Consider the following 17796-nt stretch of genomic DNA (forward strand, 5'->3'; position numbering starts at 1 on the left):
CAATTCTTCTCCTATCTTGGCTTATTTTTTACTTTAGTTTCATTCTTTTTCGTTCATTTTTCATTTTTTGTCCAGCATCATACCTGTCTATACTTATAAGCTTGCAAGAATTGCAATTTTAATGTCTTCCACTGGAAATGAAAATTTTAAGCACCCATAATAGTATGGTCATAAAAGCCAAAGGATCGTTCACTGTATAAAACTCAAGTGACAAGATACTGGGAGCCAGTGACTACAACCATCAAATTATCATAATTCCTGGACATGGTCTATCAGTTTGCACAAGTTTCTGGTCGATTCAAACGTTGCTCATTGATACCTAGCTGCCAAGAATGTCAATTTACCAATCAATTTCAAAACACATAATTTATGCACGCCTGTATTCATCTCCACAGTCACCGATCACTTTCAACAGATCTTTCCCTTTCTTGGAGACTTCTTCTATGCTGTTTGTATCCTCCTTATCAAGAACTAGTGAAAACACAGCGTTGGTGTCCTTGACATGTTCTGCCAAACCAAGTCTAACCCCAACCATTGATCCTGCCACTGCTGGCTGCAGTTACAAAAGCCATATTTATTTAGAAGAATTAATTAAACGACCTCTTGGACGCCTATTAAGCAAATTAATTGTGTACCTGATCCAGTACGTATTTCACTGCAACTGTAGGAATTGAAACACCATGTTTAGAAGCTATCTGCTTTAGCGTCTGCAGCAAAACTTGGAATAGACTCCATCCTCCCCAGGCATCAATCATCTGCGATGTTAAAAAGTCTTAATAATACATAGGAATCTCTAAAACTTTTTGAAATCTCTGTGTCTCTTCTAAAGTGTGGGGGTGGGGAAATGGTGCTCTCAGGAAACTATATAATCATACTCTCTTGTACTTCTGGAGAGAGGGAGTGTTTAATGGGGGACCAGCAAAAGGAATCGCCAAGTTGGTGTCAAGGAACTTCTCAGATAACAGCCCACCCATTACTGTTCCGTACCTGCAATAGGAAATGTTACGAGGCAGATGCCATAAACTGCAATATCAACCAGAATCCAAAATGAAGGAAAGCCCAAAGAATTTAATATTTGGCTCATCTGGGTGTTCACATGCGTGCATGAGAGAGAGAGAGAGAGAGAGAAAGATACGTTATAAGTTTGACTCCTGTTAGATTACACAGCTCCGCCATTTTCCGTTGAGGTCGCATGTCCACAATTGAATGTTGCACCTGATGAAAAAATGGTTTTATCCGCTATAATTAAACACGTGAGAGTTTACAAAACACCAACAATTGTCCATTGAGAAAAGCTACCTGATTGCTCACAACAGGGACTCCATTTTCCAGAATAATATGTAATCTCTCCGTGTCAAAATTTGTCAAAGCAACAGTCTTAATTTTTCCTGCATGCCATTTCCTTCTGTAATCCAATCAAATCAAAAGGTATGTGGACAACTTGTTAACTAAATTCCAAATATAAACATCTCTAACCTTCCTCTTTCAAATCTGTCAAGTGTTTGAGGGCATCAATGTAACCAGGATTGGAATAGTCCCACCTATCAAAATTAGCATTAATCAGCAATCATCATGAATATATATGTATATGTGTATGTATGTATGTATGTAAATGTGTGAGTGTGAGTGTGTGTTTAGTTAGACCAAAACAAACAGAACCAGATCAACACAGGTCCTGATCTCCATTTAAGTATTCATAGACCTTGCAGATTTAGTTTCCTTTCGTAGATCTTTGCTAATTCGCAATAATGAAAAATCTACATATGTATCCACTTACATGCATCAAATCACTGCAGAATTTAACAGAGTGAAAGGTAAATAATACCAATGAAATTGAAGCATGTCCAAGGAAGCCACGTCCATTCTTCTCCGTGAGGTATTGATATTCTCCTTAACATAGCTACTTGTCATCTTAACTGGGGGTGGCACCCACTTTGTAAGACTGCATTGTACAATAGACACAGTGAAGGCTTAGCTTTCTAATTCTTTCTGTAATAGTGCATTACATATGGCCCTAATTCAAATTATTTATGTATCCATGTTAATTAAGAAGCATAAAAACTCTTACATCTAATGTACACTACTTTGAAAGCAAAACAAACCAACAAGAAAAAATTTCAAGAATAAGTTGTGTAGTAGTAACTCACCCTCTGACCTTCTCCAAGTACTCTGGAGGGCGTTCTCGTCGAACTCGATTGATGAATATACCATAAAGATCTTCAGCAGGCCCGTCTGACACAAAAGGAATCAAACATTATCCTCATGGCAACAAAATCAAAGGCAAAAAATCTCTTGCACAATCAAGACCTAAGTAAGAGCAGAGTTATTCAGAAGAGTGATTGTCATGTTAGTTGTTACCCATGTCCACCTGGTTTTTGATTCAGTTTTTTCAAACAACTAAGAAGCAATTCATAACCATAGTTTCCTTCCACAGAAAGATATAAACAGAAACAATAAAAGACAGGCTATTTCTAATCAAGTCTCGTTATACATATATCAGCCATATCAAAGGTGGAGAGTCCAGCATCCGCATGTCGGAGCATAGAATCAACAGCATTTGAAGGGTCAATCCTCCCCCAGCCACCACTAGCCTGCCACATCCCGTTCACAACCCGACATATATCCAATGAGTCCTTCCCATTCTTCACCACAATTCGCGAGTTATCTTCATTTAACATACATTGAAATGGTCTTAAATTGGGTTTTCTCCTAAAATTGCCTCTTTTGGTCTCCAATTTGGTAGAGTTCGAGTTGATTTTGCAGAAAGAGTGGTTTAGTAAGCCCGCCATGTTCAAGTGCTCTTATCCTCCCTATGCTCTCCACTGCTACTAATTCATGTGGATTTCTCTAGACTCCATAAACGTCCAATCACATGCCTCCACGTCAACAACCGTAATAACCATACAAATTTAGAAGAGAAAATAAAATTAGAACCACTAAAATAAGTGGCGTTAGTGAAATTTACAGTGATCTGCCATGTCGAAGGTGGAGAGGCCGGCATCGGCATATCGAATCATGGCCTCGACGGCGCCGTCCCGGTCGATTCTTCCCCATCCACCGCTGGTCTGCCACATGCCGTTGAGTACCCTGCATATCTCGAGCGAGTCGTTCCCGTTCTTCACCACTGTGACTCGAGGGCTTTCGGTCGTAGTTGCGGTTGCCTGGCAGCACCTGACCGAGTTCACGCCGAGTCGGCTCCTCGCTCCAGCCGTTTTAGTTGAAGATTTTAAGGGAGTAAGATTGCAGAAGACGTGATGCACCGTCGATGCCATCGTAATGATATATATGAAGATAAGGTGTTCGACGTTAGGGTGCAATGAAAATGGAACTTCGTCTTCTTAACAATAAAACCTTTTTGAATAAAAGAGTATTATTTCAGGCCGGTAAATAAATTGGCTTAATACACTGCTTAGGCAATTGGGCCGGATCATGCCCAAGATTTATTTTCAGTTGTCTCTTTGAGGAACATAAGTTTATTGCAACACATGGAAATGTGTTAGGAGGCCCACTGGACTCTTAAGAAGTTGTCGGTCATGGACCATCTTTTGTTATTTAGTAATGTTATGATCTTAGGCCCATTCCTAGGCCCAGTCCCTGGGAGTTTATCTCAGGGTTGCTTGCTGGCAGTTAGGGTTATCTAAAAAGTCTTGTGTTTGTTCTGGTTAGGGTTCGTCCCTTTTCATGTGAGTTTCCTTGTATTGAGACTCTGCAATTCAATACAAAGGCATTATCTGATCAAAATGAGGGCAAAAAAAAGAAGAAATTCACCTAACGTCCACGTGTTCAAGTTAATTGTAAAAACCATTTTTTTTAAAATTTTTTTGTGACATGTGAATATGTTGACGGATCGAACCAGCAAAAACTTTGGTTATGGATGGAACCAACAGAAACTTTGGTCATGTAACGATTTAGTTAATCCAGTGACAAATTTGTTACATTTAAAACATAAGGGATTAAGTTGTAACAAACTCAATCTGTCATTGATCAAAAATAACATTTACCTGTTAAAAATGTGCTACAGCTAAAGCATGCACATCATATAAATAGGCAGATAACAAAAGCAAAACCCCGCTGAACCACAACTGATACTCTTGTTCGTCGGATCATAATGGTTAGACGGATTGAAACGAGCATCTGCACCTATTGAAGCATATTATGTTCATTACATTGTCATTTACTTCCTTACAAGAGTAGCTTAGAATTGATTGGTACTTTTAACTTCCTTGAGGTTTGAGAAAATTAAATTGCAAGTTTTTGTTTTTTTTGTTTTAAAGTTTAGGAGTCGGCAAAGAAGCCCCTTGAGTATCGCAACCTATTTAAACATTCCCAACTTAATGATCACTTAAAAGAGCAAACTCAATTTAATTAACCACATATAATATAATATATATTGGGAAGCCTATCGACATTAATCATGCATTGCTGCAAGGATCCAACTGGGTACGAAATTAAAGTTCATCAGGTGAATCAACAAATGAACTATAAATTAATTGGTCTAAATAGTGTTGACCTGGGGAGGTTGATAGATTGATTGGCAAACAGAAGCAATGCAATGCAAGCCAACAGTGGTTCTAAAGGGGGGAGAGCAAAATTAACGTTCAAGTTTCTAAGGCAATAGCAATCGCATGTGAGAGCGCCAATCGTTGGATTACTAACTAACTAATCAAGATTTTTAAAGTTTTTGACTTCTGAAATACGAGAAAGCAGCCATGTGAGAGCACCTGAACTCTTGCTAGATTTGAGGCTTACACAACTTCACAATTCACGAACCACTCTGTTCTGAACATCTATAAAAGGAATTCTAGGTAGCATATCTGCATATCAATCCTACAACCAGGAGAATATATAATTCTTTCACCAACAAAATGGCTCAAACAATGGCACGCTTTGGAGTGTGCCTGCTGATCGTCTACTTGACCATTCAGGCAGAGGGAGCCCCTAAGAAGCCTAAGAAAGTGAAGTGCCGAGATAAGAGGTTCCCAGACTGTTACCATGTGAACCTCTACTGCCCTGACTCTTGCAATCGCGATTGTGTTGTGGATTGTGCCACTTGCCAACCAGTTTGCGCAGCATCCCCTACTCCTATAATCCCTCCACCACCCGGATCTTATTCTAGCCCTCCTCCTCCCAAGTCCCAGCCTCCAGTTTATCATTCCCCTCCTCCTACACCCAAGTCGAAGCCACCTCATACCCCTCCTCCCCCACCAAAGTCGAAGCCACCTCATTCTCCTCCTCCTCCACCGAAGCCAAAGCCACCTCATTCCCCTCCTCCTCCACCCAAGTACAAGCCTCCTCATTCCCCTCCTCCCCCACCAAAGTCGAAGACACCTCATTCTCCTCCTCCTCCCAAATCCAAGCCTCCTGTTTATCATTACCCTCCTCCCCCTCCTACCGCCCATACGCCCCCATCTTATACTCCACCCCCTCCTCAAACCACCCCCACTCCCCCTTCTTATCCTCCTCCTCCCACAACTTCCACTCCGGAACCTCCTGCACCTCCAATTCTGCCACCACCGAGTTCATCACCAAAGAAAGCTAAGTGCAAAAACAGGAACTATCCACTTTGCTATGGCCTGGAGCATACCTGTCCTAGTGCCTGCCCTGGAGGATGCGAGGTTGATTGTGTCACCTGCAGCCCTGTTTGCCGTAAGTCTATCCCCCTCTGCTTAGATTGTCTTTAATTTAAAAAAAAAAAAAAAACAATTTGATGAATGACGGCTTTGAAAAAAAAAATTAATGCATGCAACATGGGATGCTAATCGTGTTTACAAAAAATATGAGCAGATTGCAATCGACCCGGTGCTGTATGCCAAGACCCAAGATTTGTCGGTGCAGATGGAATCGCATTCTACTTCCATGGCAAGAAAGAGCGAGACTTTTGCATAGTTTCTGATTCTAACCTACACATTAATGCCCACTTCATCGGCCGCCGGAATGAAAACATGAAGAGGGACTTCACCTGGGTCCAGTCTCTCGGAATCCTCTTTGACAACCACAAACTCTTCATTGGTGCACAGAAGACCTCAACTTGGGATGACTCAGTAGACCGTGTTGCCCTTGAGTTTGATAGAGAACCTATAATCCTCCCCGAAGGCGAAGGCAGCCAGTGGAAGTCTGAAGCATCAAGACTGACCATAACAAGGACTCGCAACACCAATGCTGTTGAGATTGAAGTGGAAGATAATTTCAAGATCAAAGCACTAGTGGTCCCTATCACTGAGAAAGACTCAAGAATGCACAACTATGGCATAACTCGAGAAGATTGCTTTGCTCACCTTGACATGAGCTTCAAATTCTATGCATTAAGCAGCAGTGTGAATGGTGTTCTAGGCCAGACTTATGCAAGCAACTATGTCAGCAGAGCTAAGATGGGAGTGTTGATGCCTGTTCTGGGTGGCAATAAGGAATATTCATCTTCAAATCTCTTTGCCAGCGATTGCGATGTCGCTCAATTTACAGGACAGTCTCTTGAAGGTAACTCTTACGCGAATTTCAAGGATGCCAACCTTAACTGTGCGAGCAGTGGCTTGGGCGGCCATGGAGTTGTCTGCTAGAGATAAATGAGAAATGAATGCATCAATGAAACTGAAAACTATTTTAAACAAAAATTATAATTCGTCTTACAAAACCCAATAAGGTCAGTTAAGTAAAAGGCTGGCCAGTTTTAATGGTGTGCCTATTTTGTTTAATTGTCACCTCTTAAATAAAATTCTTGAAATAAAATTATACTTTTGTGGTTCTTTTTAAATAACGAATAGCAACAAAGATTTGCATCCTCTAATCCCATCCAAATAAATATTCATACTCTGATTCATTCTTTTTGAAATGATGATCACTTAGTCTATAATGATACGCAGTGCACTCAAATTTGTGTATTTCATTCACAAAGAGGGGCTAAAGTAATGGACACAGTAACAACATAGCTAACATTATATTCTGATAACCTCCTTCAACCTTGACCTAGTATGAAGAAGAACAATGGCGATGGAAATTGATATAGAGAAAAAGAATTCAGAAAATCTCAGTTTTGTATTGACATTTGCTTGATCTTCTTTAACAAGCTGAGGCAGCTTATATACTAATAAACTAACGAGCCAAGCCGGCAACTAACGTCGGTTAACAAACTAATGCCACTCAGCTAATTAACACACTCTAACAGAAATAGCTGATGGAAGTTTAACAAACTAATTAACAGATTTGTATGTCATGATCACTCCGACTACAGATTCAGCTGCCAAACATCTTCCAATTCCATACTTCAATTCTAGGTCTTATCATATTCGCAGACTGTATAAGCTTTGTAGAGGATTAAGTATTAACATTCTATGACAAATGGCAACAATTCCATCATTCCAAGCTCTATATCCGAACGATAATATAAACCATTTTAGGGCATTTGTTGGGTATCAAAACATTAAATTATAAATCAAATCCTCTATTAATGAACCAATGAATAGCATCGGCATGAGCTATTCTAAAATAGGAGGGAAGTGAAGGTTTCTTTGAAGGGATATTCAAGAATCGGTGTTAACTGTATTTGATCGAATCTTTGACAAGATATCTTTCAAAAGAAAACTACCGTGTCAACTCATGGCGTCTAATTTAACTAGAAACCCTAAAGTTTAACAAGAAGAAAAAAAAAGGCAAAAGAGGAAAACATCAAGCATAATATGAGTGATTGAGAGAGAGAGACAGAGAAGCTCACTTGTAGTATCGGAGAAGACGGCGAGGCTAACAGCAGGATTGTCAAATGATCAGAACCATACTGAGCCAAATCGGAGAGAAACCACTAGCAATAGCTGATTCTTTTTCATACTTCGCGGATTCCCGCTGTGTTCCTATCTATTCGAGACTCAACGCTGTTAACCTTAACGGAGTCACCCCACCTATTTACCAGAAAGCACTGAGATAAAAAAAAAAAAATGAATTGTATAATAAATAAGGCCCATTTTGGGCAAGAAGCCAAGAACTAAAAGTGGACTTGAACAGTTGAACCCATGATTCTTGGGTGAAAGATGCCCTCAGGCCCAAGTTCTTGAATAGGTAAGACACTAAGACCCAATGTTACATTTTATTTATTTGATTAATTAATTGCTTATAATGTTGTTCGACATAGGGAGCTAGCGTCGGTATCGAGCCGGCCCAACCTAAAAATATAAGGTTGAAGCCCGAATTGACTAATCAAACTTCAGGCCCGACCTGGGCCCAGATGAGTCGGGCTGAGAACATTCAGACGTATAAGCTTAGATAGTCAGATATGCTTTCAAATGGACATGCTTTGTTACATAGCCGGCTTATGTAAGCAGCCGAGTACCACGCTATATATGCATCATCATGTTCAAATTCTTCTTTACACAATTTCAAACAAGCAATACAGTGAGTGTTGAAAATAAAAGTTCCTTCTGAATACAGAAAAAGGGGAGTCAAGTCACCTTCCCCATTTGAATAAGTTGAATAAAAAGGACGCGATTCACTGAATCCAGCAGGGCCAAATAAAATACAACTCATAGTTGTTGAACTGGCAACAAGTATTGACGGTTGCGTTATCATCAACCAAAATGTTCAACCTTCCTCTCCAAACTCCTTTGTGAATCTCTCATGGACCTCTAGATCGGTTTTGCTCACGGTTGGTTTCTGCCTTGCAAGAACCTTGTCAAAATCCGTTTTTGAAATTGGGGGTGGAAGGATCTGCACTAACATTAACAAGATGAATTTAAACGGCATAACGACTAAATGACATCTAATGAAATTAAAAAAGAAAATGAAATCATTGAAACACGAAGCATACTGTCTCCTGACTGCGAATCTCAACTATTCTTCTTCTGCACAACATGATGAGTTTTCCATCCCAAATTCGGTATGCTTCTTTTAATTTAGCATACCTTGCCAACTCAAATCTTTAAAAGACATTCAATTATCATTCTATGTTGTGATCTGAAAATTTCTGTGTCATTCTAGAGCCTAGACAATAAAAAATGGGCTCTCTTCTAACTTTCATCACAATGTATGAATGTCCCCATCATAAGCTCACTACATCTTCAGCATTGCGTAATAATGAACTCATTCCTAGCACAGGTATATACAACAAACCGTAAAAGCAAGATAACTAACAGTGACTACACTCATCCAAGCAATCACCATACCTTCGATGCAAGTCCTTTTGCTGCAAGCTCCTGCATGGATATTTGAACAGCACCTTCGTGCTTTGGCCCGCATGGCATCCACATATCATTCGGAGTCTTAAAGAAAAACATGGCATCTTGAGTTTTACGGACTGGTTCAAAGAGGACATCCTTTACCTGTAAATGAGAAAATCAAAGCCAAAGCCATGGGTGTGTCATAAATACTAAATCTCACGACTAACTAAACAGAGAAAAGAAGTAAAAGAAGCATCACTAGGGCCTTGTACTTACACAAACAGAAATATCAGAACCCGAAAACCCCTCTGTTCGGCGAGCTAAGCTTTCAAAATCACTTTCAGCCAAGTTGTGAGGAGTATCTCCTAGATGCACCTATCCAAATTTGCAATCGCTCAATAAAATAGCAAAACTCCATGCCAACTATATAGAATTATCTATATTTACAATTTGGTTTTCTTTCATAAAAAAAAAGGAGCGGAAGCGGCTTTGGGTACCTTGAACATATGCTGCCGAGCCTTCAAATCTGGGAGAGGTATATAAATACGCTTGTCGAAACGCCGCCGGATAGCCTGAAGTAACTATTGATCAATAACAGAACATATAATTACAGTGAAGTCAAATCACACAATCATTGATCGTATTGCCAATTACCTGATCAAGAGCATACGGCGTATTCGTTGCAGCAAGAACAAGAACTTTCTGATCATTGTTTCCTACACCCTGAAACATAAGATGATGCGTAATTTTCTCGTACACATTCAAACGTATAAAGGATACACAGCCAACAAATATATAGCATGAGCATAACTACAAAAACATAATAGAGTGAAATGCTATAAATGGTAACAATAACTTTGACACCAAAAAAAAAATACTAGCAAGAATTTTTCCAAAAACTTTGCATTGATTTGGAACCCATTTCGGCTCACTTTTGCTTACTAACACTCTTGCAAATTCTCATCTCTGCCATATTGATATTTGAGCACATTGTCTCGTAAAACCGAGTGGTCAGTATCACAAACTTTCATTGCAGTTAAAAAGAAGACCAATATAATTTAACTTTTAACTTCAAGAGTATTTTTTTTGGTCACACATGACCCCCAACTGCAGTTTTCCCTCTTACCTAACCTCTAACCATATAGGATATATCTTCTTCAATCTCCACGTTCTTGTGAATTATTGATCCAGAATGTCTCACACTCCACTATCAGGTTTCTCTTGCCCTTCTAATTTATTTAAATGATCCTCTTTTCCTTCACTAAATTTGCATTGCCTGAATTATGTCTTTTGGTTCAACATGGCGTACACTCCCAAGATTACAAAACATGTCAACAAAGCATGGATCAGCTCCAAATTAGCATCTATATATTTATCTAAACCACAACCTTCATACTTTAACCAAATAGGTGGTTGGGACTGACTTGCACAAAATTTATAAACATATTTGCGAGGCTACATTATGTGCTAAATGTCTGCTAATCACTTGGGTCAAGCTTGTGAGAACCCAAAACTTGATGCAGTGCCACAACATATATAAGTGATGTCACTTCATTTTCTTTTTTTTTTGATAAATCTATTTTTATTTATATTAGTATTATTATCCTGAAAGGGGACTCGAGCCTGGGGCCTAACTGTGGTTCAAGTCTTGAATAGGCTACCACAACAGCTCCAAAAATTATAAGGTCTCTACAAATATTCTTGACCACAAATATCTAATCCGAAGATGCAAAATATACATATGCGCAAGGGTACGGAATTAGAAGCAACAGAAAATAATTTACAGATTTAAAACATAAAATAAGCCCAGATATAAACTCGCAAGAATACTGGCAATTTTCAGAAGCATAGTCAAGATAAAAGAAAATCCCTTTAAACTTGCCAATATTAAGTGAACAAATACCTGCATCTGCACAAGAAGTTCTGTTTTAATACGTCTAGAAGCTTCACTTTCATTGCCTTCTCCGCGTTGGCCACACAAGGAATCTATTTCATCAACGAATATAATTGAAGGAGCACTTTCACGGGCCATCTCAAAAAGGTTAGAAACTAGCTTCTCACTCTCCCCCATCCACTTTGATACCAAATCCGAAGAAGAAACACTGAAAAATGGAATAAACTTCAAAATCAGATGCTACGATGTATAGAATACCTCACCAAAGCGTATGAAAGCTCAATAAATCATTACTAGCTAGGGAAAAAATCTAGGATTTAGTTTTGTAGAGGCATAAAATGACAAGGCAGCATGATGATGAATACTCGCCTAAAGAAAGTAGACTCCGCTTCGGTTGCAACAGCCTTGGCCAAATATGATTTCCCAGTTCCAGGAGGTCCATACAACAGAAAAGCTCTCCATGGCCGTCTCTTCCCTGAAAGAAAGCCACAAACATAACAAATCAAGTTTGCATGTAATATGATGCTAACCTTAAGACGTCAAATTCGACAATATAAACAATGTGATGATGGAAGTCCGTTTAGTGTCTCTCCACCTCAAAAAACAATGGTAAATAGACCAATAAATAAACCAAAAATATCATTAAATTAACTGTAAATCTCCTTATACAGTATTAGCTTTCTTTCCAAGTAAACAGTATGTCATGGAGAGGTTAAGGGCATGATAGTCTTCGGGGTCAAAGTCCAATTTAAATCCAATCCATGGTTATAGCCCCTCAAAAAAGAATGTGTGTGTAAATTACGAGTCAGAAATCACTTCACAATGCATTAAATCTGAAACTCAAACCAAAACTTATAGTAATGGGATTTTCATCTTCTCTACGATAAAGATAAGACATATTTAGTTTATGAAAATTTCCAACATATGCTTCAGCCACACAAAAATGCACTTTCAAGTTTCAACAATCACCTCTGCAACAGACCCCCAAAGAACCCGAATGTCAAACGCAAGGTGATAACATCATTCCTTCATTTTAAAATTGGGAAAATACAATCTAATGCAACCAAGTATCATCTTGTCTACCGAAAAAAAAATTTCAGCTACCCAAGCCCTAAGCCTAAGAGTCTACCTACCACAGGAAAAGTTCACACACATGAAATCCATGAAAACTCACCCGTGAAGAACTGCGGAAACTTGACAGGCAAGATCACGGCCTCCTGCAAGGCCTGCTTAGCGCTCTCAAGTCCAGCTACGTCGTTCCACTTAACGTTGGGCCTCTCCCTGATAATCGCTGAGTTCAGGCCCGACCTCAGCTTGGCTTGCTCGGGGTCCTCCCCGTCTCCTCCATCGCCATCCTTGGGCTTAGTCTTGGGCCGGGTGGCTACAGCAGCGTCTCCATTAGATGCAGGACCTGGGCCACCATCGTCGAGAACGGCGCGGATCTCCTCAGCCCGACGAAGATACTCGGTAAATTTCTGGGTGATAGCCTCCTTGATCTTAGGGTTCTTCTCGTACTTGAGATGTGTCTTAAAGTATTCGAGGGCGTTCATGTAGAGAGGGAAGGCCTTGCTATAATTCCCCGCATTGTCTTCTTGAACAGCCTGCTTCACGAACTCGATCGCCTGTTCCTTGAAATTGCTGTACATCTCTGGTAGCTCGTTGTATGTTTTAGTCAACAAAGAGATCGCATGAGCAAATCGCCTTACCTAGATAACAATATTCGAAACCCTAGAACTGGAACTCAGATTGATTAATCATTACTTGGTTCATAAGAAACCCTGATCGTAATTTCTTCAAGAAACCGCGGATTAAAGGAAAGAAAAGTTTGGAGGGAGAAGAAACCAGAAGGAATTGAGAGACGAGCGACAGCGTAAGATGGTTCAGCCTTATGTGGTAGGGAAGGCTGTGTTTGTTTGTAGATAAATTCAGGGAAATCAATAGGGCCGGACTTTTCTAATGATATGTTCCAATAACGGTTGTTCGAAATTGGAAACTTTTCGGAAAAATAAATAAATAAATATATATATAACAATAAATATAGAAAAAAGAATAGGATTCCATAAAATCAAGAGAAATATAACAGCTACCTCTGTTAACTCAATTATTTGTGCCCGATAATTCATAAAAAATAATATTAAAACAAACATTACCCATAATTATTTTGTTATGGACCTTGTGTTACTCATCATCCACATTGAGTTAATTCAAAATCGTGATTAAAACAATCCTAATCGGTAATTTGCTTGATTTTTTTTCAATCCTTAAACACAAAATATTACTTGGATGATAAATTAGTTGATAAATCTCTATAAGCAAATCGCATAAATTTGAGAGATATTGACTTTGATTATTAATATTAAGAGCAATTGACGCGTGGACCTAACAATCTTTTTTAAATTAATATCGGATAATCATAAAATTAAAAATCATAAAATTATGAGAGTGAAACCCAAAAAAATTTCACACATTAGTTTTTTTTTTCTAACACCATTTTTTTGGGAGATGGGTGTGGCTAGAATCATTTTAACCAATTCCATCCATCACAGCTATTGCATCATCATTGATTGTCTTTAATTACATTATCAATCAATTGCTATCGACGGTTGTGATGGGTGGAATTTACTAGAATGATTCCAACCCCTCCCATCCCCTTTTTTGTGCAGTGTTTTTTTCTCAGCACCAACAAAACAGAGGCTCTCGCCGAGGTGGAGCCGCCTCTTACTTTGACGCAGTAGATGATGACACTTCTCCATCAAAGTGATCAAACACACTCTCCTCTACTCTGTCTGATGAATAAGAAGAAGCCTCAGAAGAACAAGAAGTTGATTACGATTCTGCAGGAGGACGAGAAAAACGACCTAAATCCATCACCCGCCGAAATGCCCTATAGGTTCCTTCTCCACCAGTAATCCGTACAGGTCAGCACTTTAAGTGACTGTTTTCTCAGTCTTCTGTTTGGTTACCCGGAAAACTAGGAAGGGAGAAAATTCAATTACACCATGCTATTTCATGTTTCCTTTTGTAGCTGGAATAAATGGAAATTTATTGTTTTATAAAATGCAGAATTGAATATTTATTGTTTTCTAAAATGTCTCTTTGGTTCCTTTTTTAATGACATTTTTTGTGGATCTTTTGCTGCAATGCAGCCCCTGGATGTAGGTGGGAGGATGCCTCTCCATTTCCAGGAAGATTTCTGTAGCACCGCTCTTCTTAGGTAAAGTTTAACTGCAATGTGAAGTCTAAATATATTATGTGATGTTTAAATTTTAGAATACTGATTGTTTGCCACCGGGGAATCCAATTCGTTATGTTGATAATTAGAATAAGGTAAAAGATGATTAAAAAAACAAGTGTAGTACTTTATGAAGATGTGTTAAGGGCTCACTGGTTGCTTTGTTTAAAGGGATCATACACATTAGTGTAAGTTAGGGTTGTTATATTTGATGTTATGACTTATGACTATTCAATCAACCCTTTCCCTATATCTGTCGCTGTCTTTGATTGTATCAAATGGTAGTTGCATTGAGTATATTCCTTTACAGCTTGTTTGTTGCAAGTTCTTTAATAAAAGGAGGAAAATGAATAATGATTTTGATGATTAGTTGGTAGCTTAACAATTGACTGGATGAGATGCTTTTTTCATATGTTGCAATTTAGTTAACCTTATAGCTGTTGTTGTCTCCACAAGCGAGCAGAATTGGTTTTGCATTTAAGCATGCTCTTGATGCCTTGTCTAAGAAAGGTGGTATTTTCGTGATTGATTTATATGGTGGAACATCATCAGAGAGGAAACAACAACTTCGGAGGAGATTTGCCAATCTTAGGGTTGTTCTTTCTGGTATGATTTGTTGTGACAATTTGTAATGCAGGTTAAAGATTGTTTGACAGTATGGCTGAGTTACTTACTTTCGAGATTCATTTAAATTTGTCACTTCAAAATCAATGAATCAATACATAGCTCAACAGGAAACATTTTCGACACGTGTGTAACATTATTACACTGTTGGGGAGAAATATTTGGTCTGGCAATGTAGATAGGAATATACTCAATGAAGGATAAACGCTAGTCATGTTCACTTTAGTTTGTTTAGATAGCCATAGTTTTATTCGTATCTTCCAATACATGTCCATTTATCAAATGAAAATATGTTGCTCAGAAGAATTTCTTTCCTCACATGAAAGTACATTCATCTGAAAGTTAATTATGTCTATGTTATACCTTTACCTGAGTTAGGTTCTTTTCATATAGCTCCTGTATATAGTGCATCAACCCAAGAGTTGTATCCATATTTTCCTTCCCGATAGTTTCTCAGATCATATTTGAACCACTTCTGCCCAAGATTTGGAAATGTAGCGCATTTAGCATAATTATGTTATGTTTGTTTGTTCATTTGATTATGTGGTGGGTTTGTGAGCTTTATCCTTGGGGTACCCACGTGTGGGTTGGTTCAAACACTTGGTGGGCATGTGTTTGATGGTTTACTCCAACAAGTGTATATATATTCTGGTTTTGGCAGATTTGGCTGACTGAGTGCATGCCTGTGGTTTTGGTCATTTTGATTAAAGTGGTTTGTTTGGGAGTGGTGAGAGATATAGGTCAACCATTAAGTTTCTTATAGTATTCTCTCTTCATTTGTGCGTTCTGAGGGGAAACTGTAAATGTTAGAAAATATCAATTGTATAGGTGAGGGTTGCATTTAAGTTGAGTTTATCTATCAAGAGAGTGAACAATTTACCATGGGAAGACAACATCTGGGTTCTTGACCAAAACCTATATGCATGCTTCGAGAAGTGAGGTCTCACGCCTGACATTTTTAAGTATTAATACATAGGAGAATCCATACAAAATATGGTTGTTTGAGATACATAGGAGGATCTGATTCAATTATGAGGTTGAGGATCACTCTTGATGTCTGCCCCCAATCTTCTCTACATTTTTTCTCCTTCAGTGATTGGACTGCTGATGTTTTCATTTTTCCTACAGGCTCCCCTGCATGTACATCTGCTGTACTTTCTATTATGCACCCCTCATTTCGTGCAGGTCTTTGTACTTAGGCTCCTGGGTTTTTTTTTGCTTTCGTATTATTCCTACTTCTTGTTTCGGTTCAAAGGCCATCCTTATTGATGTTCTTTTGTATTCTCTCTTTTTTTTATATATCAAAAAAAAGTTATAATACTCCTCTGAGAAGATAAATTGAGATCTAATCTTCCTTCAGCATGATGTCATTAATAGGAGCACCCTTGTACGAGGCTCCATTGGAGCATTGGGTTTTAATGGTTGAAAGAGTTGCTAACCATTTTATGCTTAAATGCAAGCCCTTATTAAGTTACAGAGCTGAAAAAATTTAAATGGTGTGTTACAATTCTTTCTTCCATGTGCACAAACCTCTGAAAATATTTGAATTTTCAATGTGTGCAGTATGTATGGTAGCAAGCTGAATTCGACATCATTGAGTGTAAAACAAGTATTAGTCTCCACTTTCACCTCCAGAAACAGCAGCAAAAATTCCGCATGTATTTTCATATGGCTGGAGGCTATAAGTGTTCTCAATTTCCTTCATATGATGCAGGGGACACAGAATTTATGTTGTGGGCATCAATGTGTCCTCCTTTTCGTTTGATTCTTAAAACTGGAATATGTGTAACTCATGCTTAGATGATCATTTCCTGAGATCAAAGACTGCTTAGATGAAGTGTCCACTTTTGGCTTCGCCAAATGCCACACCGAGAAAATGAGGAGTAACAGAAGGATTTGGGGTCGGTAAGGACGTGAAGTACGAGGAGGTGAAAATTTTTCCACATGAGGATGCATGGAATGCCTATATTGTTGGTGTTGCTAACTGTTCGTAGTATTTTGCAATCTCTGACTGGGATGCTGCGACTGATTGCTATGACGAACAGAGCAACAGCAAGAGTAAGCATGATTAGGTGAAAGTGAGCTATTTACATGGTAGTGAACTGGATTCTAAATGGGCAAGAATAATGGAATGGAATTTGAATGGTGTAATTTGACACATTTAGGAATCTTGTTGCTTGATTGTTCTGTGAAAATTGCTGAGTCTCACATGTTCGGCTGTCACACGTTTTATACGAGCCCAAGCCTCTCTGTTCCATTAGTTTTTTCCGTCTTGGTTGGCCTTGGAGGCTGGTTTTTGGAATCGGAGGTATTCTGTTGAATCTTTAGTTGCATTATCTGCAGCTATAGAAACTTGTGTACTCCCGCGAGGACTCTTTTTCCCATATGTTTATTTTTGTACATATCTTCCATCTGTTTATTTTTGTACATAAAATATAACATTTTGTCCCTCAATTATACTCATAGTTTCACTTTCGTTCTTAAACTCTTTTTGCTTTTTAACTTCGTCCTTCAATATTTATGTCATCCTTCAAGTGAGAGAGTAGTCGAAAAAATCCAACGCGATATCTATTTGGCATATCAGAGTAATCCTAGTTGACAAACGTAGTCGATATTATCCATAAACTATTAATGTCTAGCACTTTTAGTGCTTAAACACTTTGGGGATTTTGAAGAGTTAAGTATTTTAGGAATTTTGTGAGATGATAGGTGTAAATTTTAAGCTAAGTGGAATGACAGGTGTAAAACTTTCGTCAATTGGGATGTCACGTATGATTTTTCTGATGTTGGCATCATTTGAGGGACGAATGAGATACCTTTGGATAGTTGAGGGATGATTTTAAGAGGAAAAAAATATAAGGACAAAAATGAAATAAGAGTATAATTGAGGAACCAAATATATATTTTTG

At 38.5% G+C, this 17796-nt stretch overlaps 4 protein-coding genes and 1 long non-coding RNA gene across 5 annotated transcripts; 3 read left to right on the forward strand and 2 right to left on the reverse strand.

Annotated features, from left to right (window-relative positions):
* Positions 1-144: 144 nt before the first annotated feature.
* Positions 145-3353, reverse strand: LOC119990698 (flagellar radial spoke protein 5). Its single transcript, XM_038836755.1, has 9 exons — positions 2966-3353; positions 2148-2232; positions 1826-1942; positions 1477-1541; positions 1300-1388; positions 1136-1215; positions 876-987; positions 636-755; positions 145-553 (listed from the first exon to the last, which is right to left on the reverse strand). The coding sequence occupies exons 1-9, from the start codon at positions 3270-3272 to the stop codon at positions 368-370; spliced, it is 1161 nt and encodes a 386-aa protein (XP_038692683.1). The 5' UTR covers positions 3273-3353; the 3' UTR covers positions 145-367.
* Positions 3354-4549: 1196 nt separating this feature from the next.
* Positions 4550-5722, forward strand: LOC119990697 (pollen-specific leucine-rich repeat extensin-like protein 3). Its single transcript, XM_038836754.1, has one exon. It carries the CDS (start codon positions 4866-4868, stop codon positions 5679-5681), a length of 816 nt encoding a protein of 271 aa, XP_038692682.1. The 5' UTR covers positions 4550-4865; the 3' UTR covers positions 5682-5722.
* LOC119991548 lies at positions 5712-6554 on the forward strand. The gene is made up of 2 exons (XM_038837894.1): positions 5712-5742; positions 5785-6554. The coding sequence occupies exons 1-2, from the start codon at positions 5712-5714 to the stop codon at positions 6552-6554; spliced, it is 801 nt and encodes a 266-aa protein (XP_038693822.1).
* A 1704-nt stretch (positions 6555-8258) lies between these two features.
* Positions 8259-12959, reverse strand: LOC119991955 (protein SUPPRESSOR OF K(+) TRANSPORT GROWTH DEFECT 1). The gene is made up of 8 exons (XM_038838516.1): positions 12206-12959; positions 11401-11506; positions 11041-11239; positions 9792-9860; positions 9635-9709; positions 9414-9512; positions 9144-9299; positions 8259-8688 (listed from the first exon to the last, which is right to left on the reverse strand). The coding sequence occupies exons 1-8, from the start codon at positions 12675-12677 to the stop codon at positions 8563-8565; spliced, it is 1302 nt and encodes a 433-aa protein (XP_038694444.1). The 5' UTR covers positions 12678-12959; the 3' UTR covers positions 8259-8562.
* Positions 12960-13557: 598 nt separating this feature from the next.
* On the forward strand, positions 13558-17147 carry LOC119990663. Its single transcript, XR_005466077.1, has 3 exons — positions 13558-13949; positions 14178-14245; positions 16451-17147. It is a non-coding gene; the product is annotated as an uncharacterized LOC119990663 (long non-coding RNA).
* The last annotated feature ends 649 nt before the right edge of the window (positions 17148-17796 follow it).

Source organism: Tripterygium wilfordii, chromosome 22 (assembly GCF_013401445.1).
Source record: "Tripterygium wilfordii isolate XIE 37 chromosome 22, ASM1340144v1, whole genome shotgun sequence".
Taxonomy (NCBI): Eukaryota; Viridiplantae; Streptophyta; class Magnoliopsida; order Celastrales; family Celastraceae; genus Tripterygium; species Tripterygium wilfordii.